At 42.7% G+C, this 26,023-nt stretch overlaps 1 protein-coding gene across 2 annotated transcripts in view; it reads left to right on the top strand.

Annotated features, from left to right (window-relative positions):
- The window catches only part of LHX9 (LIM homeobox 9), a 46,726-nt gene that overhangs the window by 7,914 nt on the left and 12,789 nt on the right, over positions 1-26,023 (top strand). For both annotated transcript variants that reach the window (XM_039355199.1, XM_039355198.1), the window contains exons 2-4: positions 1,227-1,601; positions 4,874-5,076; positions 9,087-9,457. In XM_039355199.1, the coding sequence (XP_039211133.1) occupies positions 1,428-1,601; positions 4,874-5,076; positions 9,087-9,457 (748 nt within the window). In that variant the 5' untranslated portion in view covers positions 1,227-1,427. The remainder of the gene's footprint in view (positions 1-1,226; positions 1,602-4,873; positions 5,077-9,086; positions 9,458-26,023) is intronic.

Raw genomic sequence — 26,023 nt, 5'->3', positions numbered from 1 at the left:
GAAATCAATACATTTAAACAGGGAGATTTTAGAGAAGATTTCTCCCCAGAAGAAAAGAGAAAGACCACCCTAGTTCATTGGCAAAGGGAAAATGACAGGAATTGGTGTTTTCTCTGATTCCTTGCTTCTTAGGTGGAATTCTTTGCCATAAAGCTCTTCAGGGATATTAGAACTAGGAAAAGAGTTGATTGATACTTTAAAATAAAATATTAATATGAAACAGCACTCACTTTTTCTGAAAAGTAAACTTTACTGAGTTCCTTCAGCAAGTCTAGAATTAAAACCTTTGCCTATGTATCTAAGTCTTCTGCTTCAATGTCAGGAAGGCATTTCATGCCTTACAGTCTCTGACAAAGTCAGTCTGGTCTAAATTTTTCCTGACCTTCTCTTCAGGTCTGTCCATCTGCCCGTCCCTTTCTCCTCTCCTTCGGCTTTCCAACAACTTTCATTCAAAGATCTGCCCTCCCTATTTTTCTCCCCCACCCTTTTTCATTGTTAAAAATTATTTGAACTTGAGGTCTGTATACCAGAGGGTGGTGGAGAGAAGCTGAAGAAGCTGGGTGGATGGGGCACAGGAGTACAGTCTGGACCTCCCCCGCCCGCCCCCCACGCATCCACTCTTCTGAAAGATCCCGGGGAGGTGCCTCTTATCTCCCCTCCCTATCCTGGATAGAAAGAAGGGGTCCAAACCCCTCTCCCACTCACTCCTCCGGAATATTTGTCACTGCTCGCCCATCACAGTGGGGGCTGGCGAAGTTTGACAGCTCTTTGTTGTCTGTAGAGCAGGAGGAGGAGCAGGGGGCTGGTGGCAGTTCTTGGGTGAGGGCTCCTCCTCCTGAATTATCCAAACTGGGTTGGCTTCTGTCTCCCAACAAATTGGACAGAGCTCCAGCAAGCAGCAGTCCCACATCCATGCGAGAGCAACAGGAACTTTTCAGCAAACGGAGATCTCTGCTTTAACTTGCCAACCCCCCCCCCCCTCATTTTCCCTATTCCGCTCATTTTCCCTGTCTTGTTTGGCTTTCCTTTGTCTTTTAACCTCTCCCCCACACCCCATCCTCCCTTTTTCTTTTGGCCGAACCATTTTTTGGTTATTGTTGTTGTCCCTGTCTGTCCAAGCCTCAACTTCGTGTCTGCGTTCTCTTTCTTTCTCTCCCCCCTCCCCGTTTCCCCTTCTTCCCCCTCCCCTCTGGGTCCACCCCGTTCCTTTTCTGCCCTTTCTTCAGGAAGGAGCCCGGTCTTTTGCACCGGCCAGGCGGGGGAAAGACCCCCCCCCCCAAGACCATTCCCGCCAGCCGCCGCTCGGCAGCCTTACCCAATCTTCGGCTGCTACCTGCCTTCCCTCCGGAGCCACGAAGCTTCTTCTGAGGGCTCGTCCCGTCGCCCGGCGATTCGGATGCTCTAAACCAAGACTCTGGGGCCTGTATATGGAAATAGTGGGGTGCCGAGCCGAAGGAAACGCGTGTCCCTTCCGTTCCCCAGCCATGCTTTTCCACGGCATCTCCGGAGGCCACATCCAGGGCATCATGGAGGAGATGGAGAGGCGGACCAAGACCGAATCCCGCCTGGCTAAAGCGGGACAGATGAATGGCCGGGAAACGGTAAGGAGTGGCGGAAAAAGTCGGGAGTTTTCACAGAAGAGATGAAGGAAGGGTGGATTGTGTGTGTGTGTGTGTGTGTGAGAGAGAGAGAGAGAGAGAGAGAGAGAGAGACCCCCTCCCAATCCTAGAAGTAAGGTAACAGGAACCGCCCAGGGACCCTGGAATGCCTTGTGTGAGTTGTGTGTGTGTGTGCGCGCGCGCGCGCGTATCTGAGAACGCCCAGAGAAACGTTCTTCAAGTCTCACTTCCAGATATCTTTTTCAAAAGAGTAGTTTCCACCTGTCTGTTTAAAAGGAGACTAGCCAGTTCCCCCCCCCCTTTATTATTATTTCTCTACATCTGGGTTATTTATTTTTTTAAAAAACGACAACAAACAAGCTCAGAGATAAGGCATTACAGCGCGATCATAAAGATATTTTATTCAGGAGTAAATTCTGTTGAATTTTTAAGGGTCAGGCTTTCAAGAACCCCATCTATTTTGTAAAAGAGTGGTTGTTTGTGTGGACGCGCGCAGGCGGGTGAACAGGACCCAGCGCAGGACTTCCATAAACATTCTCCAAGGAAAGGGGGGCGTTGCTCCTGAATAAAACTGATTAGAGTCGATTTGCCACAGTTGTTCCCCCGATCGCCCGTCTAGTTTTCTCCCGCTAACTTTGCTCTTCAAAAGTGTTTAAGGTTTTTGGATTCCACCCTTACTGCTTGAATATCAAGCCTTGGTTCCTTCATAAGCCCGGCCCCTATCACGATTGGGAAGCGAATTCAAGAAAGTTCGCCTAGTAGAAAATGTAAGCTGCGACTTGCCATCTTGAAAACGAGGCGTTTGAAACTGTCGCTTTCAAGGCAGTTTCACGAAATGAGAAATAAACCTCGCGAGGCTCAATGTCATTTTCTGCTGAGTAAGTTTGGAAGGAAGGCTTTTTTAAAATGAGAGCCTGTAAGAAGAAAGGGCCAAGGAGCAAGAGAGTCTAAACCCAACAGGCTTCAGAAATAAAATTGTTTAGAAGATTTAAGGGCTACCAAATTTACTTCCAAATAAGTTCAATACCTTTTGGAACGACTCCGGCGTCTTTTATATTCCAAATCATTTGTGAAAAATAAGTGCAACAGGAGAGTATTATGCATTTTGGTGGCTTTCAAACGGATTAATTTTAGTTACATTACTCGAATGCTGCTGGAGATTCGTTCTAACTTCTTGTATTGGAAAGAAACAAACGTTTATTTCTCTAGCTCCAACTTGTAAAAGTAGCACTGAGGCTGAGCCAAAATCGATAAAACGGAACAAACAATCTCCCTCCCACTCCACCCTCAGATTTATTCTCTTCAAATGCCTAATAATTGGAGTCGTTCTGAGCGTTAAGCAGAAAAACAGAAGTTTCTTAATAGATTCCAAAACTCTAAAATTTAAAGTGGAGGAACTCCAGCGGCAGGAAAAGGGACTTGTGTGTGTGTGTGTGATGGGTAAATAAGGACATTTATTTCCTTTGCTCCGAAATCTCAGGATCTCCAGTGCATTCATGAAGAATATAAGTAAGGGGTCTACCAAAAGTTATTATTCTTTGAACTGGACTCTCCTCCATGCACAGCAAAGACCAAATTCATTAAGGCAACGGTTTCATAATCATTTCAGTTTCTTTATGCTTTATGGAGTGAGAGGAAGAGAAAAATCATTAAGAAGACAAGCAGAGGGGGAAAACAAAACAAACCCAAACCCAATGGTTTCATTTAAGCCACCATTCCTTGGGTTTGGTAGGTTCAACCCTCTCTATATTTAATTTTGGGAAATTTTTAGTTATTTCCCAAGTGGTCTAAATTTTCCTCTTTCCTCTCTTAAATTCAAAGATAATCTGGAGAAGAATTTTTCAAAATAATGATTAATTCCCGACTCCAATATAAAAGACTTACAACCTGTTTTAACAGGCCACGTGCTTGATTTAAACGCTCTTTCTACCCGTTCACCACCTTAGTGGACGTTCGCAAAATCCAGGTAGGAAGGACATTATACATAGCATATATTCCTTCCCCCCTTAAGTAAACTGCATCCTGAAGGGAGGAAAAAAAATGAAACGACGTTTCCTTCTTACGTTCCTTATCCTCAATAGTCTCCCCCCCCCTTTCCAAAATGTGTTCTGGAGTTGAGTCCAGGTCAGGAGAATGAAAGTGAATGGCTCGGAAAGTAGACCCCCACCCCCACCCTCCCAAGCACACTGCTTCAAGCTCACGGCCCGATCTGTGCCGGGGTTGTTTTCTCGAATATAAATCCCCAATCAAGAGGGGCGCGTTTTGAAGAGGAATCAGCCAGAACTCGGCCTCTTGAGTTTCCAGGAAGCTGTAGCAGCGGAGCCTTCTCGCTCTGGCTAGATTTTCTGCCTTGCTCTCAGGGCTCATCCCTCGGCTGCACGAAGGCCGAAAAGGCGATTCTGGTTCGGGACGAAGGAACCAAGAGTTATATCTTCTCTGCGCAGAATGTAAACCCTACCACTGAAACTCAGTCTTGGGAAAAAGGTTAGGATTCAGACCACCGCCACTCTTTCGGCAACCCAGTATCTTCCGCGTCAAAACACCGGCTTCTCGCAAAAGCGGCAACGTGCGGAGTGAAAGGCAAGTGAAGGAGCAAGTGGGAGGTTGCCAGTTCCTGCTTGAGGCAGAGTTTCTGCAATCAAAACTTCTCTCTGGGAAGCCAACATAAGCCAGAATATTGACTTCACCCATCGCTTCTTCTAGGCGGTCCTCTGTTTCTTGAGGACCTAGCAGCCTTGTGTGAACCCAGCCACCGAGTTCTGCCAACGGAGGGCGAAAAGATGAGTCAGCCCAAACAATTGTGGTGTATTCGGTAAATCCAGCCGGTGGAGGGAATCCGGATTTATTGTGCAGTAAAAAAAAAAAAAATCTTATATCTAACTGTTTTGAAGTACATATACTAGACTTCAGCAGGATTTACTCGCAGGTAATTTTTAATCAGGTGCATGGAACGAAGCTAATGCCCATTAAAATCCACGAGAAGGAAATAATTCCTATTCTTCTTAGGTCTCCACAGAAACGAAGCGGAACTAAAATACTACACAGACCCTGAGAATCCAGCAGGTTTGTGTGGAGTAGGTTTGTGTAGAATCGCACTGTAAACTTACAGCTAAGGCCCGTTACATATGCCTTCTGATTTTGGTTGGAAATATCTCTGCTATTGATTTTTTTTAAAAAGCTGAAAAAGTACACCTAATTAGATGTTGAGCTTGTAAGATTTTGCCCGACCCGCTGACGTTTGCTTCCCTCTGCAGAACATGCCTCCGCTGAGCCCCGAGAAGCCTGCCCTGTGCGCAGGATGCGGGGGCAAAATCTCCGACCGCTACTACTTGTTGGCTGTGGACAAGCAGTGGCACCTCCGCTGCCTGAAGTGCTGTGAATGTAAACTGGCTTTGGAGTCAGAACTCACCTGCTTTGCCAAGGACGGCAGCATTTACTGCAAGGAGGATTATTACAGGTAACAGCTTGCAGGTTGGGGTGGGATGAATAGGATGAATAAGAAGGGGTAGTTGAGATACATGAATGTTTGAACTATCCTGAGAAAAATCATCTCTTAGAGAGCGAGCATTCATACATATTTGCAGGACCCATGTTACTTTCCCTCTCTGGATTACTTGAGGTTAAGTTTATGCAGGCATGAATGTCCTTGGCACTTAACTAGATGCACTGCCCCTTTTGGGGGTGGTAGATTAAATCTTATAAAGGAATATAGGATTTTATTTCCAACAGAAATTAGAGAAGTGACATCCAGCAGTGAACGGACCTTCGCAAATGCAAATACGTGGGAAACTAAGTCATTGATTTAATTGTTTTGTTGGAAATTATGGAAAGGCAATTCACATGGGTGCTCGCCCCCTCCCCCCAATTCTTCCTGACCAAATGTACCATAGGATAGGACAGGACATGATAGGATACCATAGGATAGAATAGACAGACAGACCGACAGACATATTGGAAGAAAGGGAGGAGTGTCATCACATCAAGTGTTTAAAATCCTATCTCAGATACTAAATCTGTTCTTCCCATCATTTCTCACCCTGTCCTTCCGGAGAAGTCTTGATTACAGTGTTTGGCTTGTGGAAGACCATTTGAACATGTGCACATTGCCCCTTGAATTGGATGCATGTGAAAAGGCCCACAGAAGCACAGGTGGAAAAATCCAGGGCAGAGATCCCTACTGGGCTGCAGGGATGCAAACATTTTACTTACTACTGGGAAATAACTGACAAGCAAGAGCTTCTCTCCTCCACTGAGCTTTACAAAATGCCTTCTTCCTATAGGAAGAGCCGGTTGTTTAGAACAGTGACAGGGCAAAAGTCAAGTGACCAGGAAAGCCGCTTGCCAAATGCTCTCTCCAAGAATCAGTGCAACATCTCTGCAACACTAGTGACCTCTTACTTGCATTGCACCTGTGAACTCTTACAGATTGTGTGTTCATGCAGTTTGCTTAATCGGGTCAGGAATGCATGAGCAGAGGGATTCGCACAACCTGTTAAACTGGATTAGTGTTAATATTAGTAAAGGCTGAGTGAATAGCACACACAAGTGCAGGCCATTTAAATAGGTTATGTTTCAACATACTTTGCCTATTCAGAAAAAGAGTTAACTAAGTAGCCAGGTTAAGAGTCTTTTCCTACCATATCCTCTGCAGCAACTCTCCGCAGTGGGCCCCTGCTGTGTTTTTTCCTGTGTTATGGTTGGGGTGCTGTTGATCTACCCATTCCTTAACTAGGGCTTGGAAGGAAAGAAGGAAAGGCTTGGCACAGAAGTTCTCCCGCTGGGCAGTCTGCTCTACTTTGCTTGTTAATGAGAAACTGCCCTTTGACTACCCTGGCTATAGCCCGCCTCTGTTAAAGAGATATATTCAGATTTTTATCAGCCTCCCTTCCCAATGTGCTGAATAAATATTTCTCATTTTTATTGTTATGTTCCAGCAGAGCCTCAAGCATCCTTGGAACCATTTCCTATTGATTTCACAAAAACTTCTAAGGTGTCCACAAAATTGCCCATGCTTCTTCTTTATTCAGCACTAAATCCCTTTGAACTCAGTGAAATCTATTTCCAAGTAAGGATGGGTTAGAGCTGCCAATTTTACCTTAAAGTAAGAAAGGAGCCAAGGTATGCTTCATGTTTTAGCTTTATTTTTGATACTTTCAAAAACATACATTCTTAAACTTAGAATTAACCTTAAGCTTTATTTCCAGTGTTAGCTTTTCTCAAACAACCAGAGTGACTTTGAATTACTGGGCTTTTCAATTTCACAGGATTCTTACTAAAGACCTGTGCCAGTGTAAAATGTGCTATTGTTGGTTATTACACACACACATACACACACCCCAATGCTATTCCACACAGATCTTTTTCAAAGATGACCCATTCATTGAATGGAGCTCCTCTGCAAACGGATAGAAGATTCCCAACATTTATCTGGAGCCAGAGTGGTAGAGCCTGCTTAGGATCCATATTTCATACCCCCAGGCCAAACGCCTTGTTGTGGTAATAAATCCCACGCTCAGGGAAGAAGCAAACCTGGCTCCTGGCACACGCAGCCCCCTTTTGCCCAGAGGGGACCAACGCTAAGCTGGTGGGTAGAGAGGCCCACTTTCTTTGCTGTTCTTTGATTTTACACTGCAGGAAAGGAGCTTTGCATCTCTCTCTCTCTCTCTCTGGTGAATGCTCTCTCCACCTGAGAAACCCCAAAGGAACTTAGTTATATTGAGTCAGAAAGAGCACATGCATCCCCAGCACACACAGCATATGCTGCAGAACCAGGACTGCAGCTAATAGGGATATTTTGGGTGGTCACTCTGGGAGTGGAGAGCAGAATGTGGGACTGAGCTTCCTCATATGCTTGAATCTCTGCCCTCCTCCTTCATTTATCCCAGGATATCACTTTGGGGAGCCCAGGTGGCATTTCTGAGCACTGCCTCCCATTATAAAACCACCCAGCATCACTGCAAACTTGAGTAGATTGATTTAATAGCTCAGTGGGTCCAGTTACTAGATGTGCTAATTTTTCCAGGCAAAGGTGACCAAAAGATGACATTCCCCCGCAGGGCAGAACATTTTTTTGGGGGGTGGACAAAGGAAACTATGCCTGGTGGGCATAACCTAAAAAGACAAGATCATAATTTCATCCCAGACAGTAAAATGCTAATTTGTTTTTAATTTCTGGAGTGGTTCAGCCTTAAAAATTGTGCAGTTAATCCACTGATTTCCTTAATAAAATGTCATTGCTTCACAAAATACACTACACAAACTTCACTACCCAAAAAGCAGTTTGTTTAGGGGTGGAGGTTGCCATCTTACATTATATTTTTTTAGAGGATGGAAAAAGCACCTACTTATAATATGACAATACAGCAGGGAATTATCCTTAATTGTAATAGTACAATCTTAATCCTTGTAAATTCAAATGTAGCCCCACTGAGTTCAACAGGTAGGTGGGAATAACTGTGTGAGACCCACTATGGAGTACTCCATTAACCCAATTTTCTGGGTTAGTGGAGTACAAACAGGCTGTATTTACAGGACAAACTGCACCATCAATTAACTATGCGGGATGGGTGTGCACAATATGCTTGGCCGACTGGTAAATCGAGGCTATGTGATATTTGAAGAAAGTAGAACTTCCCCCAGAGGAAATTAATGAGATTAATTATAGGGTTTATCCCAAGCATATTTCAAAAATAAGTTTCATAAAGTTCAATGGATAAAATCACAAAGGTGTAATTGAGCCCAGTGTAATTTTCCCCATAAAATGGTGTTTTTCTTCTGCCTCCACATATATGAAAGTTCTCCTAAAGTCAGATTGTGTATATAAAAGAAAAAATAAAGTTTAAGAAACAGCCACAGCATTTAAATCCAAGGATCATCTTGTTCTCATCCTTTTATCCTTTTATTTTTTTTTTGAGTCAATTTTGACTCTTCTGGCTGCCTGGACAAAAATCCTTGCAATTTTCTTGGCAAGATTTTTGGGAACTGTTTGCCCTTGCCTGCTTCCTATAGCTGAGTCAGAATGACTGGTCAAGGTTACCCAGCTGACTTTAGGTGGGACTAGAACTCAGGATTTCCTGGTTTCTTGCCTGGCACCTTAGCCACTACACCAAACTGGATTTCCATCCTCCTTTTAAGCAATGCCTATATTCTCCCTTTGTCCAACTTTAGACATTTGATCTTTCCCATTTGATCTGTCTGAAACTGGAGTGTTCAGAGATAGAACTTATCCAGAAGGCCTCACTTCCTCTGGATTTAAAGAATAGTGCAAGCTCAAATGCTTTTTGATCCAGTCAGGTCACCCTTTCTTGATCTGTAACTATTATGTTATTTTCTCTTGGCCCCAACTGGTTTGAGCCCAGCCAGACTTAACTAACCTTCACCCTCAGTCAATCAGGCCTGAAGAGCTGAAATGCCCTGTGCCCTACTGCTCTTGGCAGGTCTCCACTAACTCATGTGCTCTTTCCCCAGAAGGTTCTCCGTGCAGCGCTGTGCCCGCTGCCACCTGGGCATCTCTGCTTCGGAGATGGTGATGCGGGCCCGGGACTCGGTCTATCACCTCAGCTGCTTCACCTGCACCACATGCAACAAGACGTTGACGACAGGTGACCATTTTGGCATGAAGGACAACGTGGTCTATTGCCGGGCACACTTTGAGAGCCTGCTCCAGGGCACCGACCCAGCCTCCTACCCACCGGCGTCACTCAGCTACACTGAGCTGGCAGCCAAGGGTGGTGGCCTGGCCCTGCCTTACTTCAATGGCACCGGTACAGTCCAGAAAGGGCGGCCTAGGAAAAGGAAGAGCCCAGCTCTGGGCGTTGATCTGGTCAGCTACAGTTCAGGTGGGTTGTAGAATAATCCTCTTTGGGAGAACCTCAGGGATCTTAACCATATACAGTATTTGGAGTCATGCTTGCTTTTTTTCCTGAAGGATGCTGGACACCATTTTTCCCCCCTTGCAACCCAGTTTGTGAACTGCAGAGCAGGATATTTTTTAGGTCATTTCAGAGCCCTCCCTCAAATAATCTTTTTATCTTAACCTTTAATAAATATCTTGGCAGACATTACTGTGGGCAAGAGACTATTGGATTAAAGGAAGAAAATGAACAAAATCGGCCTTTAAGCCAGAAATGAAATATGCTTTTTGAAGAATAGGAACAAACATTGCACAGAACATTCCCAAGGTTAAGGGAAACATAGGTTATGTACACACACACACACAAAGAGAGATAGAGAGAGAGATGTGGTTAATTTAACCCTGATTTTCCTCAATCAATTTCATTGGTTAGGAACACGTGGAAATAAAACTGAGTACAGGGCTGGTCTCATACTGCTCATTAGATCAAAATGTGGTTGATTTATTTTGCCAATCCAGTTTCTGCAATTTAGAGGATTATGTGAATCCATTCATTATGTTTAGTATTGCAGTCTGCCACTGAATTCAAACTATATTTTAGATAAATATTGCCTGTACCCACTACTTGTCTCAAAAGAGTTCTTTAAAAAATTTGGAAATGCAAATGTATCTTTTCCTTGTTTTCCTTAGCACCACCTTGCCTTGCACATCGAGTTTGGTCTAGTTTACAATAAGCATATTTCCAGGCAAGTAGAAGGAAGGCAGAAAATATGCTGTTGGTATTTAATTTTAAATATACAAAGTACACCACTTTATGTCTGTAAAGTGAAAAGTTAAAACAAATTTGCAAAGTAGGAGAGTCTGATCTGCCTTCTCTAACAATGACAAGTTGCTGAAAAATAAGGAGTTTCTTTAGACTTTAGTGTTTGGGTTGGCATGGTGTTGGATCTGGAGACTTTTTAGATCAGAAATTTTTTGCTTAAAATGCAAATCTTAACTATGGCTAATTTAAATCCAATAGTTCAATAGAGCCTCCTTTCTTACAGAAAAATAAAATAAAGCTACATTTTTGTCTATTTGCTAGAAAGTTCTGTTCAACCAAGTCAGCATATCTGTTTCTGAGAGGATATAATTTTTTAAAAAGTTTTCTGGGGATGTTTAAGTTTCTGCTATTGATCTTCTCTATACTTGATGTTTTGGAATTATACAATCAATTATCATAATTAATAAACAATTGGATTTATTACCTTAGTACAATTTGAAAACCTTAGTAGCACAATGCTACTAAGGATGGAATAAACCCTTTTTCCATTTATGGTTCATCCTTAGAACGAACGATCGCGCTACAAAAAAGCTGAAATGCTAATGGTGGAGCCCCCCCCCCATATTTAAGCAGAGTTGAAACCTATTTATTCAAGTCAGAAAGCAATCTGGTTCTTAAGTACTCTGCAGTTAGCCCCAATGGATTTCTTGGCGCTCCTGTTCAAGAAAATGTGAGCAGGCTGTTGCTTTCCCCGCTGTTGCTCGAAAGCCCTTTCCGAGAACCGGCGTCCCTGGTTCCGAGAGGTCCCGAAGATTGCGGAGAACCGAAGGGACTCCGCGGGACCTCCCCTTCGTGAAGCGTCGAAGATCGAAGCGGGCTGCCTATTCAGTTCTCTGACGTAACCCATGTGCAACTCGGCCTGCTCCAGAAGGATAGAGTGGTCGCCTCTATGCTCCGTACGAATTTGAACTTCTGAAAAGGCGGGAAGGGAGCCTGGGCCGAGGAAGACAGAATTGGTTAGTTTGGATCGCGCCTTCGTGCAGGAAATAGTCTGAAGCCAGGTTCCTTTTCGAAAATGGGGAAGTCCGAGGCTTTGGCTACTTCCTCCTCTGATACATCCCTCTAGTCCCGGGTAGCAGGTCCTATGGATAAAACAAGCTAACTGGAGTCGGTGCGAGAAGGCTCGGCGGCCGCCTTCCCAGCTGCAACACGCGAGGATCTAAGGGGCTGGGTTTCCTGGGGCTGCGTAGACCCGCTCTTAGCCCCTTTAGAGTTGGAGGTCCCGCAGCAGCCCAGAAAAATGGGTTAATCCCGTAACCAATTGAAGGCTTTGTCTAAAGAACTCCCCCCTCTGTGCTGCGGGACAGAGGGCTCTCAGGCGGGGGAGGGGGCAGAAGGAAGCCGAGCTGTTTTTAATTGTTCGCTGTTAATTGGAGCTGGCACCGGCACCTCTGGCAGCGGAGCCGCTCGGAGGCCAGGCGAACGGCCAGGGAACGCTGGGGCGCCTCTTCCCGCCGAGGCAGGCTGGGCTGCATCCACCGGGGAGGGGTCGCCGCGGGGCGTGTCGTCCCTGGCGGCGGGGGAGGGAAGCTTGCGCCTGGGGCTAGTCTTGCTTTGAAGCAGGCAACCCCCCCTCCACTTTCTTCTCCATTAGGAATGCGAATGGGGGAGGGGGCTGCAAGTTTGAGCACCCTTCTCTAAGAGGGGGCTAAGACGGCGGTGGCGGTTTGCTCTCGAGGAAAGCGGCCTTTCCTTGCCCCATTGCCCCGGCCTTATTTCAGACCGAAAGGGAGGGGTTGGAAGTCACCCAGCTGCTTCTGAACAGCCCCCTTGTCCCAGGTTTACCACAAAGTAAGTCACCTAACTCTTACCTTCGCAAAGCGGCCTTTCCCGGTGCAATTGGAATGATTGCATTGTTTTCTGCCTAAAAAAAAAAAAAAGTTTATAAAAGAAAATTCGGGAGATATTTCTGAATATGTTCATTTCACTGGGCTTCAGGCTTGGGTTGCTTAAATTTCAGCGCACAGCTATTTTAATTGTATTTAACGACGGGCTTGGTACCTTCGATTTTCTTGCGGTTCTTTCATTTCTGCCTCGGAGCGACTCAGTTTTAGGAACCAAATACTCCTCTCGAGAGAAGGCGTTACTACTACCCTTTCCGAGAAGAGGAAAGCAAAAGTGAATGCAAGATAATTTGAAAACAGCGCGGGAACTCCCCAGACTGGTGAAAAAGCGACTTTCTCCGAATTACCTCATAAATCGGCTCCGATTTATTTCTGGGGTGGGAGATTGTGCAGGAAGATTTCCAGGTCGATCGCTCCTAGAATTTGTTCAAGAAGAGCAGTTCGATAGCGGCATGTGTGGCATCTGACTGGAATAGTTCATTCGTTTATAATCGTACTGAAAAATAAAAACCAAACCAAACCGGCTACTTTTCCCAGCTAGAAAGTTTTAATCAAGACGACTAAACGAATGCTTTATTGCTGAGAGGAAAATAATGTGGCAATAAATAATGGACAAATAACGAAATATTTCCATGCAGATGAATGTATTTTTTATAAGATGGTGCTAAATACATTTTAGAGAATTAAATGCTAATTATATAATGATTTCTCCCCCAGTTTAACATAGCTTGAAGTTAATGCGTTTAGAGCCATTTTATCTAATGGTAAAGACACCAAGCTAGAAACCGGGAGACCCTGATTCTAGTCCCACTTTAGCCATAAAAGCCAGCTGGGAGACCTTGGGCCAGTCACTATCTCTCAGCCCAAACCATCTCAAAGGGTTGTGGGGAAAATAGGAGAAGGAGGAAGGTGTGTTGGATATGTTCACTGCCTTGAGTTATTGATAAAAATAATAAAAGGTGGGATATAAATACATACAGGGTTCCATTATTCAATTCCTATGGTTTTCAACGGGAGAGTTAAATACCTCTTTAAATTTTTCCTAGTTTCCTAAAACATGATGCAAATAATTTTGAGGCTGGCTGGGTTGTGCCCCAAACTAGCTTGGCCCATTTCATTATTTGAGGGTGTAGAAGTAGGCAGATTTTACAATCATCACAAAGAAAGATCAGGCCAATCAAATTGTCTACACATGGCTATTGTCTATTAAGTTTCTGATCAAAGTTACTAGGATTTGGACCTTAGCTGTGATCCAAGAAAGATATAGTGGTATCCAAAGATATAGTGTTATTTTCCTGCTTTATTATTGGAATACTAAATGTTAAGGAAAATAAATGTTTTAATTCCTATTCATCCAATGGTAGTGTAATGCTACACATTTACTGGAAGGATTAAAAAATTAATAGCTAAGGGACTACCATATCTATCTATCTATCTATCTATCTATCTATCTATCTATCTATCTATCTATCTATCTATCTATCTACTTATATCTGCTTATGTAATTTGCTTTTCCAAGATTTGCCATGATTTGATATTGAAGGAAGACTACATCTCTTTATTTCCCCTCATCCCATTATACATGAAACATTTTTTGTAATCATTCTGATAAGTAACAACTTTAAGATGGAATCCTATTGATGCTTGAATAAAGTAAGGCTTATTTCTGGGCTACAGATCAGACATACATACTGTAGTTCCCTTCTCATGTGGTGGTAATGACATGTTTCAGAGAACTGTGAGTTATTCCTTTCCACAAACCAAATTAGACCGAAAAGAATTTCCAGATGGAAAAAGAATTGCTATATCTTAGATTGGGAGGCATACCTGAATATAAAGCATGTGATACCTTGTATGTATCATCATGTTTACATACATATTTCCCAGTAACTGCATCCACATTTACCTTGACTAGGATATAGCTCTGATTTGAAGCTGGCTTTTATTTGAATTTTCTTTTGCATTTATAATGTAGACAGTATGGGAAGTTGGGTGGAAAAAAGCTTAGCAAATCACTTCCATAACCAAGAAAACTATATGGTTAAGTCCATAAAATAACCAAGAATTAAGCTTGACTCAAGGGACAAATGACCATTACTCTGTATGGTAAACAAATTAAAAATTAGTTTTAATTTGTTATAAAGCAGATTAAATCTAAAATTCATATACAAATATAACTTTTCAGGCTAGGCAATCTGATTTTACTCTGAAAAAAACTTGTCAGAATTTCTGGAGAATTTAGTCCTTCTCATGACCCAAATAGAACCTAATTCTTTTTGTCTACAATTACATACTCCCCTCCCAATTCCAAATCTCTAGTTTAATATCTGAAAGTTCAAAAAAACCCCAACACAAGTGTGTATAACTATTGTTAATGTATTAAATTTAATAGTTAAATTATTAATAGTTCTGAAGTTATCAGTATCTTTTTATGTCCACATTCTGCAGATCTTTGGGGATAGGTTAGTCGATCTCTTTCTCAGTAGAACATAATGTGGAGTTTCAGAAATGCAACAGTTAATTCAGATCTAACTTACAAAATCCTTTCATTTGGCAAAGTGGCTTTTTTCCCTGATAGATGCTTTGTGCAAGAAAGACAAAGTTTGGGCATGATGAATTAATGTTTAAGGGAGGATAGAAAATCAGATACATCACAGTAGAACAGAGATGGCAACTGAAAATGGAAATTGATTGTATTTTCTTCTTTTATAAAACCTGGCTGAATAGAATTTATGTGGCACTTGACTGGCCCCCCTCTTTGCCCCACTTCCATTTGAGTTCTGCAGCTAAAATAAGAGGCTTCGCATTACCCACCAGTAAAAAAAAAATCATAAAATGTTAGTTCTCAACATCTTTGAACTGACAAACAAATGTAGCAGTGACCTCTGGTGGCTTTTGAATGGAGAAGGTCTATGGAGTGGGGGAGGAGAGTTTTTGTGTACTGTTTAATTTGGATGTGCTCCTAGCTATTGTGTTTAGCCTTAAAATATGACTTAAAATGAGAGAAAAATAAATTTGATATATTTTAGTAGCATTATTTCTCACTTGCCAAGCTTTCTTCTATTCTGATTAAAAGCAGAAGTAAACTGAAACTTATTTTCTTTCTCCCACTTCTGGAATCTTTGAGATTAATATATAATTTCTATCCATTATTGACTATACTGATTGAAGATGATGGTAAATTGCAGTTTGGTCTATCGGCTGGGAAGGCTGCTAGAGTCTAGATTAGAAAGAAAGATTTAGTATATGTATCCTGCTTCACTAAGTTGCAGTAGTAAAGCAAAGTAATTTTTCTAACTCCCATTTAAGACTTCAGCAGTCTCTTATCCTTTGCTGGATGTAAGACATTCTTCCTTTTCCAGCCAATTGAAGCTTGGTTTAGATCTGGTTTCAATATGCATGTTTATAAAAGATCTGATGAGGAACTGGCTTGCCAGTAGAAGGCCTGCCAATGGAAAACTCAAGGGGTGGACAGCATATGGCAACAGTGCTAAGATATATAAAATATACCATTATGTTTCTGTGTGACTCATTAAAAATCAATTCATTATCAGCAATCAGTTAAAAATCAGAGGCAGAGATAGGTATTTGGCTTCTTTGTGATGGAGTACATTATCCTGGACTTGGGAAAAATATATATTGCTTCTGACAACATGTCCAATACATTATGTTAAAGTTAAACTACTAGTCATAGATACTAGTTAATTAGGGTTTTTTTGTGAATAGGGAATTTGTCTTGCCAAGGTCTTGGAAGGGTGATTTTTATATCTTCTTTGGCTTTTTGGGGTATCTTCACATATGATGTTATGTCTGCCAAATGCCTTGCCTAGGTTTTCCTTTTATCAGAAATGTGGTTTGGAGGAGCATTCCATGATATGGAGATAAATATTGCCAGGTAGCTGCTTATAGATGAAACCTCTTTATGAAGGAACATCATAAAGTGATAGGGTAGTTTAATTCAAATACTGCCAAACCTGCTTAATTCTCACAGAAACTTACTTTGTTTTTACTAATATGTGCATAAATCCACATTACAGTAGCTTTAATGTTCATTTGGATTCTGCAAATGATTTTCTTTTGTTTTTGCTTTTCTTTAGGCATGTATTTATAATATATTTACGCACATTTTTACCTAATTCATTCACAAGACTCTTATCTATGAAAGGAAAGCATGGGTACTTTCATAAATGAAAGTGTCATGCCTATGAGTTAACACTCTGATTGCGCTATCCTATCCATCTCTACTCAGAAACAGACCTCACTGTATTGATTGTGATTTTCTTCCAAATGAATAAGTTTACGAACTCTCACTGCCTGTTTGTTAGCAGTAGTTCATGAAATGTACATAAATCTCCTATTACAAAAGGCAAGAGGCAAAGAAGCAGCTCCATTGATACTTTATAATACGTAAAGTGCCTAGGGTCATCTTATAGGGAAGATGGACGGCATAAAAATGTAATAAATAATAAATAAGTTGATAAATGCTGACTCAAGGTACTGATTGAAGGTATGGCTCTTAAAGATCCTATTTCCCTTTCCATTTTGAAAGATGATGCTGGGGATGTCACTGGGAAAATACTGTTTTGCAATGAACCAGCAGTTTTGGAAGCAGTAGTTCTCCATGCTCTATTGAAGCTACATCAAAGAAAAACAAATGCTTTTTCTTAATGTTCATCTGTGTGGTGTTAATAGAAGACCAGACAACAACTTTGGTGGATGCATGCCAACAATAGGTATCTCTTTAAGCTGTAGCCTTTGGCTTGCTTGCTTAAGATCTATGTGGTCCAAGGGATGAAAAAAATGATCCTCATTCTTGGTAGATAAAATTGTATTTTTGGTTTTTCTTAAAACGAGAACAACGGGTGGGGGTAGGGAAAGGAATCCTAGATTGTTATAAACCATCTCTAAGGAAACTGTATATGTAATTGACATGCCTACAAGCAAAATGTGAGCAGCAATGTTGATAACTGATAGAAGGTCTTCTATGTCTGACTATGCTTTCATCTGATGGCAGAAATTGAGTAAAAGGGGTGTCCTTATACATGGAGTCCACACAAGAATTACCAGTATGGAAAAACTGTGCTTCAATTAATCTCAAAACTGAAACAAAAAGAAATTAAGAACCAAAGGAATTTGGAAGATTTTCTCAATAAGTAAATGCACTCATACGCATGACACAAAAGAATTAATGGGGGTGAATGCCCCAAAAACAGCATGATTAATGCTGATCATCTTTCGCAAGTACAGTGTGTTAACTGGAAGGAAGCAAAATAATATAGTAAAAGAGGAATAATTGGGTGTTGGAATCTGGTACTCCGAAGAAGAGCATTCAGCCCTGTTCATTTTGTAGTAAACACACTTTGTGGAACTTAATCCCAAGTATATTTTGTGTAGGTGGAAAATGATTAATTTAATACAAGTCTAGTTTGTTTTGATTCATTTTTTTAAAATCAACATCTTTTAGTGATGGAAAAATAATTATCTGCTCTATTTGATTATCACGTTTATATATATATATATATATATATATATATATATATATATATATATATATATATATTCACGTTTAAGAAGACTAAAAACATGAACCCTGGGAATGTTCATGATAGGAAATAAAATGATCACCAGGGTGATAAAAACTATAAAATTTATTAAAAAGCGCCTAGCTTTCGCCGTCACCTGCCGGCATCCTCAGGGCTAGTGCGCCAGGAAGTGAGAGAGTCATTTTTATAGGTGTAGTGAAGTCTGCGCACGACTCCTCGACCTCGTCATCGGGCCTGAATAGAGTGATTGCGCACGGCTGGTCTGTTCCTTTCTATTCATTTCAACCGCACGTTCATCTTCCTCCATCCTTCTTTCCCTCAGTCTTGGGGTGGATGGGCAAATGTCTTTATGGTTGCAGCAGTCTCTATGCTTTAACTTTTTTCCCTCGGGGGTAGATGGTAATACACATTTCATGTTTATTTTACAGTCCTCCTTCGTTCCGTTGTTCTTCCTATGTCAAGTTTTTTGTTGAATTTTGGTATTTTTACTTCTTATACGGGTGTCATTTAAATGATTTTGTGGGTCCTTTCGGGGTGATTGTGATTCATTAGCGGTTTGGAGCTGGAGGGGGGAGGTCGTTCGAATGTGGAGGGGGGGCAGCGGTTCTTCGATCGTCCCTACGTGTGGCCGCTTTGCGCGCGCCGCACCATATTCGGGCAATCCGGAGAGGGCGGCGGCGGGGCCATGCTTTCTCTCTTCCCCCTGGGGTAGATGCCATCCAGATGATCCCACATGCCCCTCCCAGGTAGATGTGGTTCGTCGGCGATCCGGAGCTAGGGGGTAAGCCGTTCGGTCGTGGGCAGAGGGGGGCGGTAGCTCCCCGATCGTCGTTACACTCAGTCGTCCGGCACGTCTCCTGCTGCGGGTGATTGGTCCGGGGGGGAGGGTAGCGATGAAATCACGATCCGTTCGGTCCTTGCAGCGTCCTTCCTCGGCTTGTCTCCTCCCTCCTGCGTCGTCGGTGGCTGCACGGATCCTCCGGAGCTCTCCGAGATGCGCAAGCAGGGGGGAAGACGGCTTGATCTCCTGAGTTCTTTCTCCTTCCTGCAGTTCCCTCTCCCCTAGATCGGTCCTCCTAATCCGACGGGGGGATCTCTCTTTTCTTTCCGGGATGGCTAACACATTTCCTTCCATATGCGGGTGGATTGCCATACCCAAAGGTCTCCTCCCTCTTCCAACCGCGATGTCCTCCTTAACATTAGTCACCACACCTCGGGTATCTGTATCCTCCTTGGTGCCATTAAAGTTGTTATTGGGACGTCGGGGGTGCTGTCCTTGATTATTTGTGCTCCACAACCTTAAAGCCATATATGCTGGGCACAGGTCCACATGCCGGTTAATAGAATTGTCATCCGAGAGCCATGCCTCCTTAAGTAGGCGGCCCCCCTTGGTGTTATCACTAGCCAATATGCTAACCTCACTGAAATTAAATTTATGGTCTAATTCCGCCATGTGTGCCCATATCTGGGAATGTTGGTCCCCCCTTTTTACTGCTAGCCTATGCTCGTGGACCCTGGTTTTGATCCGTTTAGCTGTCTCCCCAACATAATTCGATCGGCAGTCCATGCAGTTGATCTTATAGACGGCTGCCGATCTTTCAATATTGGGGAGCGGGTCCTTAGGGCGCATTATAGCTGCCCGCAGTGTTTGGTTGGGTCTATGGGCCACTTGTATCTTATGCGGTGCTAAAATCCTTGCAGTGGCCTCTGAGATGTTGTGAATATAGGGGAGAGTAACGCGTGTGGTTGCTTGGGGTGTAAGTCTTTGGGGTGTGGGGTCACTCCGGGGTCCAGATGGTTTGTTGAACCGATTGATGAACTTGGCCGGGTACCCATTGTGTTTACACACCCGGAAGAGATAATTTCTCTCTTCCCTCTTGGCTCTGGCAGTGCTGCAATGTGACTCCACTCGCTTAAATAGAGTCCTGACACAGCTGACTTTATGAGCCATGGGGTGATTGCTCTCAAAATGTAACATCCTGTCAGTACACGTGGGTTTTCGGTATACCTTGGCAGTCAGACATCCGTCCACCTGGCGCTGCACTAACACATCTAAAAACGCTAAACTGCCCTGATGTTCCTCTTCCATGGTGAACTGGATGTCTGGGTATACCGAATTCAGGACGTTCATAAAGCCAGTCTTGTGCCGCTCCTTGATGACCACAAACGTGTCGTCCACATAGCGGGCCCAAAATTTTGGTTGGTATTGGGCCAACGCTATGTGTTCCAATCGCTGGAGCACCACCTCTGCGATCACACTGGAGATCGGTGACCCCATGGGAGTTCCCTTAATCTGTTCGTATGTTGTGCCCTGGAAGGTGAAATAAGTGTTAAGACAGACTCCCATTAATTTTATGAGGTCTTCCGTTCGAAGGGAGTCTTGGTGTAATCCTTGGTCTCCCTGATTCAGTCGATCCCTTAAGACCACAATGGCAAGTTCCTGCGGGATGGAAGTGAATAGGGATTTCATCGCTACCCTCCCCCCCGGACCAATCACCCGCAGCAGGAGACGTGCCGGACGACTGAGTGTAACGACGATCGGGGAGCTACCGCCCCCCTCTGCCCACGACCGAACGGCTTACCCCCTAGCTCCGGATCGCCGACGAACCACATCTACCTGGGAGGGGCATGTGGGATCATCTGGATGGCATCTACCCCAGGGGGAAGAGAGAAAGCATGGCCCCGCCGCCGCCCTCTCCGGATTGCCCGAATATGGTGCGGCGCGCGCAAAGCGGCCACACGTAGGGACGATCGAAGAACCGCTGCCCCCCCTCCACATTCGAACGACCTCCCCCCTCCAGCTCCAAACCGCTAATGAATCACAATCACCCCGAAAGGACCCACAAAATCATTTAAATGACACCCGTATAAGAAGTAAAAATACCAAAATTCAACAAAAAACTTGCCATAGGAAGAACAACGGAACGAAGGAGGACTGTAAAATAAACATGAAATGTGTATTACCATCTACCCCCGAGGGAAAAGAGTTAAAGCATAGAGACTGCTGCAACCATAAAGACATTTGCCCATCCACCCCAAGACTGAGGGAAAGAAGGATGGAGGAAGATGAACGTGCGGTTGAAATGAATAGAAAGGAACAGACCAGCCGTGCGCAATCACTCTATTCAGGCCCGATGACGAGGTCGAGGAGTCGTGCGCAGACTTCACTACACCTATAAAAATGACTCTCTCACTTCCTGGCGCACTAGCCCTGAGGATGCCGGCAGGTGACGGCGAAAGCTAGGCGCTTTTTAATAAATTTTATAGTTTTTATCACCCTGGTGATCATTTTATTTCCTATCATATATATATATATATATATAATGTTTTCTGAGGTTTTCGCGAGTGTTTGTATGTAGGTCTTTGGTTGTTCGGGTTTTCTCCCGCGTAATATATATATATGTTTGTGTGTGTGTGTGTTTATACATATAGTATATATAGTGTATTATATATATAGTGTTGGAAAATATCCAGGATTAAATAAAGGGATATAATATGTGAATTCCGTGGAGAAAGCAGGTAGAACAAAAGAGATGGAGGACTATATAGTTTTAGAACATTTTGAACCCAAACACCTTCCCCAAGAGAAACGTCCATTGATTTTTCTAGTGCAGGGATGTCAAACTCAATTTCATTGAGGGCCACATCAGCATTGCGGTTGCCCTCAGGGGACCGGGTGGGTGTGGCCAGGGTGGGTGCGGCCAGAGTGGGTGCGGCATACTGGGTGGGCATGGATGGAGTGGGTGTGGCCTACTGGGTGGGCATGGCCAGCTCTACATCGTTCGCATCAAGGGTGCCTGTGGGGATCTGGGCAGGAGTGGGACAGATCTGAGGGTCTCTGGCAGAAGGGGATGGGACCAGGGCAAGCGCCAAGGCATGGTCCATTTCTTCATTCTTTACAAAGGGTGACACTTCCCCAGCATGAAGCCAGGGGGCGGGGCCGACACGGCAGGGGCGGGTTCCTTGCTGTTTCTAGACGGCCTTGTGGAGCTAAGACTGAATGCGTTTCAGCATAGATGGCCACCACAAAATTGTACATTGGCTCCCGGCCGGCCTGGGCCAGGGCCAAGGCAGTGGGGGCCGTTCCCTCACTGTTTCCAGGATGGCTTCGCGGGCCACATGAAACCACTTCGCGGGCCACATCCGGCCCCCGGGCCTGGTGTTTGACATGTCTGTTCTAGTGAATATAATAGGATTGCAGAGCAGGTTATAGTATACTATGTTTTAGAGTAAGAACTGAAACAAGTGAAAAAGGGATTAAACAAGTGGTTTTGTGTGACTTTCTCCAGTAACATGTCAGCTTTTTCTGATCTGCTGGTAGTCTAGTTGCAGGTGGAAATATACAAAAGCGTGAAGAATATTCAGTCTGCTTACAAAATCAATGTGCTTAGTGATAAGTATCCTTGGATTGTTGTCTACTTCTGTAACCACAGAGTTCATTTTTATGGTCAGTGCTAATGTTTGACAGAGTAAGGAGAGGATGGGGTAATATATTTACATATAACCCTGTAGCACATATTCTGTCTACCATGACTTGGCATGCTTTCAGAAATGATTCAGAAGAAGCTCTTCAAAATACACATGAGTCCAGCTCTTTTCTGGCGTTTGTTAAAGCAGCTCCTTTATTTCAGGTTTGTGTGAAAACCTGAAAAATGACAGGCTGTTTTAGTGAATAGAGGAGAAGTGCTGTGCTCATGTGAGGTCCAAAGTGCTTCTTCTGAATAATTTTTGAAGTATACACTGCCCTACTGTGCACTATATGTAGTATTTACTTTCAAATTATTACTGACAAGTAATTGCCAAGGGCTGAGAAACATCACAAAGACAAATATATGTAAGGATTGCTCCTAAGTCCATGCCAGTTCTTTTCCTGAGAATTTGCTACCTTAGAATTACTTTAGAAGACTATTTTGACCCATACATAAAATAATTCAGTAGCTTAAAACTGAGAAGAAAACGAAATTATTTAAAAGAATACGTAATGCAGAAATGCTGTAAAATAATTTGAGGGAAGAGAATTCTAACCATCTGGGATAGCAGATATTTAAGGTTCCAAGCTGTCTGAGATGGTTCCAAGCTATCTGAGATATCTTCAGGAGAAGATGGAGAAAAAAGAATTCATTTGCTAAGGACAGACATCATGGAGGTCAAAGGGTCAAGAGCCTGAAGTCTGAGCTCATTAATAGGCAAATGAGCTGAGGTGGCGCAGCAGTTAGAGTGCAGTACTGCAGGCCACTTTAGCTGACTGTGTTCAGCAGGTCAGCGGTTCAAATCTCACCGGCTCAAGGTTGACTCAGCCTTCCATCCTTCGGGGTAGGTAAAATGAGGACCCAGATTGTTGGGGGCAATGTAAATATATATATACATTGCTTACTGGTGTACACCGCTTAGAGAGTGCTTGCACTTAAAGCAGTATATAAGTCTCATAAATAAAATAAAATAAAATAAATAAACATATTGTGAACATTTTATTTCTAAAATTTGGTTAGTCGCCATTTTTACCAGAAAGGTTGGTAAAAACCAAGTCAACGATTAAATAAGCAAGATAGCAAAATATGGCAATGCGTTGTAAAAAAAATACTTCCTTTAAAAGCTTATAGAAATTATCTTTCCTTTGGTTGCCTTCAGGCAGCACTGAGGTCATTTCCTACTCTGTAAGTCCTGACATGTCCTGTGAAATTGTTGTTCGTGATCAATGGACTGTCAGCTGTTTGAAGCTTTCAAATAAGCAAAGCGCAGTCCTGGGTCATTGAACAGGAATTATATAGTTAAGCTGTTGTTGTTATGTTTTATAGATGGCCAAATGGGGCTGAGAACCTATTACTTGCTTACCTATTCTCTAGAGATGTGAGGTATTTTGCTCAGGCGGGAAGATGATGGGAGTTACTGGTTGCTTACCATGTATAACAGGTGGACAGCACTCCAATTTGTGAGGCATGAATGACATTTGCACACCAGTACTGGATGTTGTTGGGTTTAGGCAAATCCAGAGAATATTTGGCTTTCTAATGTGGTAGAAGTTTATCTGCAACTTCTTTTGTTTATTCTGTTCATTTACCTGGTGTGAATGGTCAAGGCCCAAGGTACCACATAAAAAGAAAAGAAGGGAGGTAACTCTGGGACTTGGGATAAAATATGCAGTTGATTTTTCACCCATTTGGAAAATTGAATGATATTTAAACTTTCTTCAATTTTGAAATCCTAATTCTTATACCAAATATTTTTTTTCCCATTGCACTGAAACAATTAAAAGAGCGCAATGTTGCGGAATGTTGTTCAGGGCCAATCTCATCATTCGGTAGACAGAGAGAACAGTCTCAGAAAGCAGATGCCAGGATCCAAGGTCATGAGCTTATCATCTGCCATGAGGCCTATGGCCTTACGCTAGCCTGTCATCCTTAGACAGAATGAAGAATGGTTTTTTCATTGCCCCAGTTAAAATAAGACAGAAGGTGCCATCTTGTCATTGTGTTCAGGCTGATATTTAATGTCTGTAATAATTATGGCGAATGACTGAAAATATCTAGTGTTCTTGTTACAATTTTTCTAAGTGGCTTTGAAGGCACAGGCGGTACTCATTTAGTGATTGCCTCGTACAGTGACCTTTCATAGTTATGATGGTGATGAAAAGGTAACTTTGTAACCATTCTTTGCATTTATGACCGTTGCAGGTTTGTAAAGCAAAGGAAAGTTGAAGTAAGATCACAAGTACAGTTGCGATTTCACTTAGTAAAGGGACCGTTTCATTTAAAGACTGAATGGCTGGTCCCAATTGTGGTTGCTAAATGAGGATTAACTGTACAATGGAGGTGATTTAGAATAAGAGCAAAGACTTCATTGTTTCCTTGTTTCACTGCTGCCAATGGAAATATAACTAGGTATTTCTCATTCTATTGATATGAGTGGCATTGGTATTATAGCAGCTGCTGATCCTCTTGAGAGGAAAAAGACATTCTCACCCCAACTAGTGTTTTTGTGAGCCATTGCAGTTATAAAAATATGGCCTGTCCATTCCTTCCTCTTTGCAAACAACTATATCACTGATGTCACTTCTCTGGAGAAATAAAATGATTTGTGTTCTCCCGACTGTACCTTAAAAGTGAAACTGTAAGGTTTTCTTCCCTTAGCAATTGCAGTGGATTGTGCTACCATTTCAAAACAAAACAAGAGCACCATTGGCATCAGTGTATTTGCTAGTAAACCTCCATCAAATTATGGCAGTATGAAATGCATCTGATCAGGGTGCAAGTCAGCTAGACAGATCCCTTTGATATACTATTCCATTTTCCCTTCCCCCTATTTTCCCCATTTTATTTTCCTTATGTCAATATTCTCAAGTTTCATTACCTGTCCTGAGACTTATTGCTTTATATTTGCCCTTTTCTGAAGAAATGTTTTACTCTATAAATCAGCTTGCAAAAACACACCCTTCAAAAATAGAAGGTAATTGAGGAATATCAAAATGTAGAACTTTTCAACAGCAGCAGCAAGAATGATGCACAAATTAATGATAGCTCAGTAGCATACTATATAGATGGATGCTTTGGAATCACTAAATGAAGAAGTTACTACAGGTAGTCTTCGACTTACAACAGTTCATTTAGTGACCATTCAAAGTTACAACAGTACTGAAAAAAGTGACTTATGATTGTTTTTCACATGTACAACCTTTGTAGCATCCCCATGATCATGTGATCAAAATTCAGATGCTTAGCAACAGACTCATACTTATGATTGCTGCTGTGTCCCAAGATCATGTAATCACCTTTTGCAACCTTCTGACAAGCAAAGTCAATGGGGATGCCAGATTCACTTAACAACCATGTAACTAACTTATCAGCTGCTGTGATTCATGTAACTGTGGCAAGAAAGGTCATAAAATTGGGCAAAACTCACTTAATAAATGCCACATTAACAACAGAAATGTTGGGCCCAACTATCGTAAGTTGAGGACTACCTGTAAATATTTTTCTGTTTGATCTTCAAAGGTAATTCTTTCTCGTGTAATCAGGAATATCACACAATAACACATTATGTAAAAGAGAACTTTGGCAGTATGGTCTAGGTTAAGGTACTGAACTGGGAGCTGGGAAATCTGGGTTTTGGTCCTGCCTTAACCATGGAAATGTCTTTAGATTACCAACCTCTTCCTAGCCTTGGGGAAAAGGTAATGGCAAGATTTCCAAGAATAATGTATGGATTTCTCCATATACTTGTCAGAAGTCAAGAATTATTTGAATGTTACTTGAGAACAGATCTTCTGTATAGAGTATAGAAGAACCACATTTGAGTCAGGTTTAGAACCAATTGATGCCTAAACCATAGGCATCTTCCAAAAATTA

This window comes from Crotalus tigris, unplaced genomic scaffold (assembly GCF_016545835.1).
Source record: "Crotalus tigris isolate CLP2741 ecotype Arizona unplaced genomic scaffold, ASM1654583v1 scf7180000018636.906410, whole genome shotgun sequence".
Classification (NCBI taxonomy): domain Eukaryota; kingdom Metazoa; phylum Chordata; class Lepidosauria; order Squamata; family Viperidae; genus Crotalus; species Crotalus tigris.
This window is presented reverse-complemented; position numbering and strand designations above follow the sequence as displayed.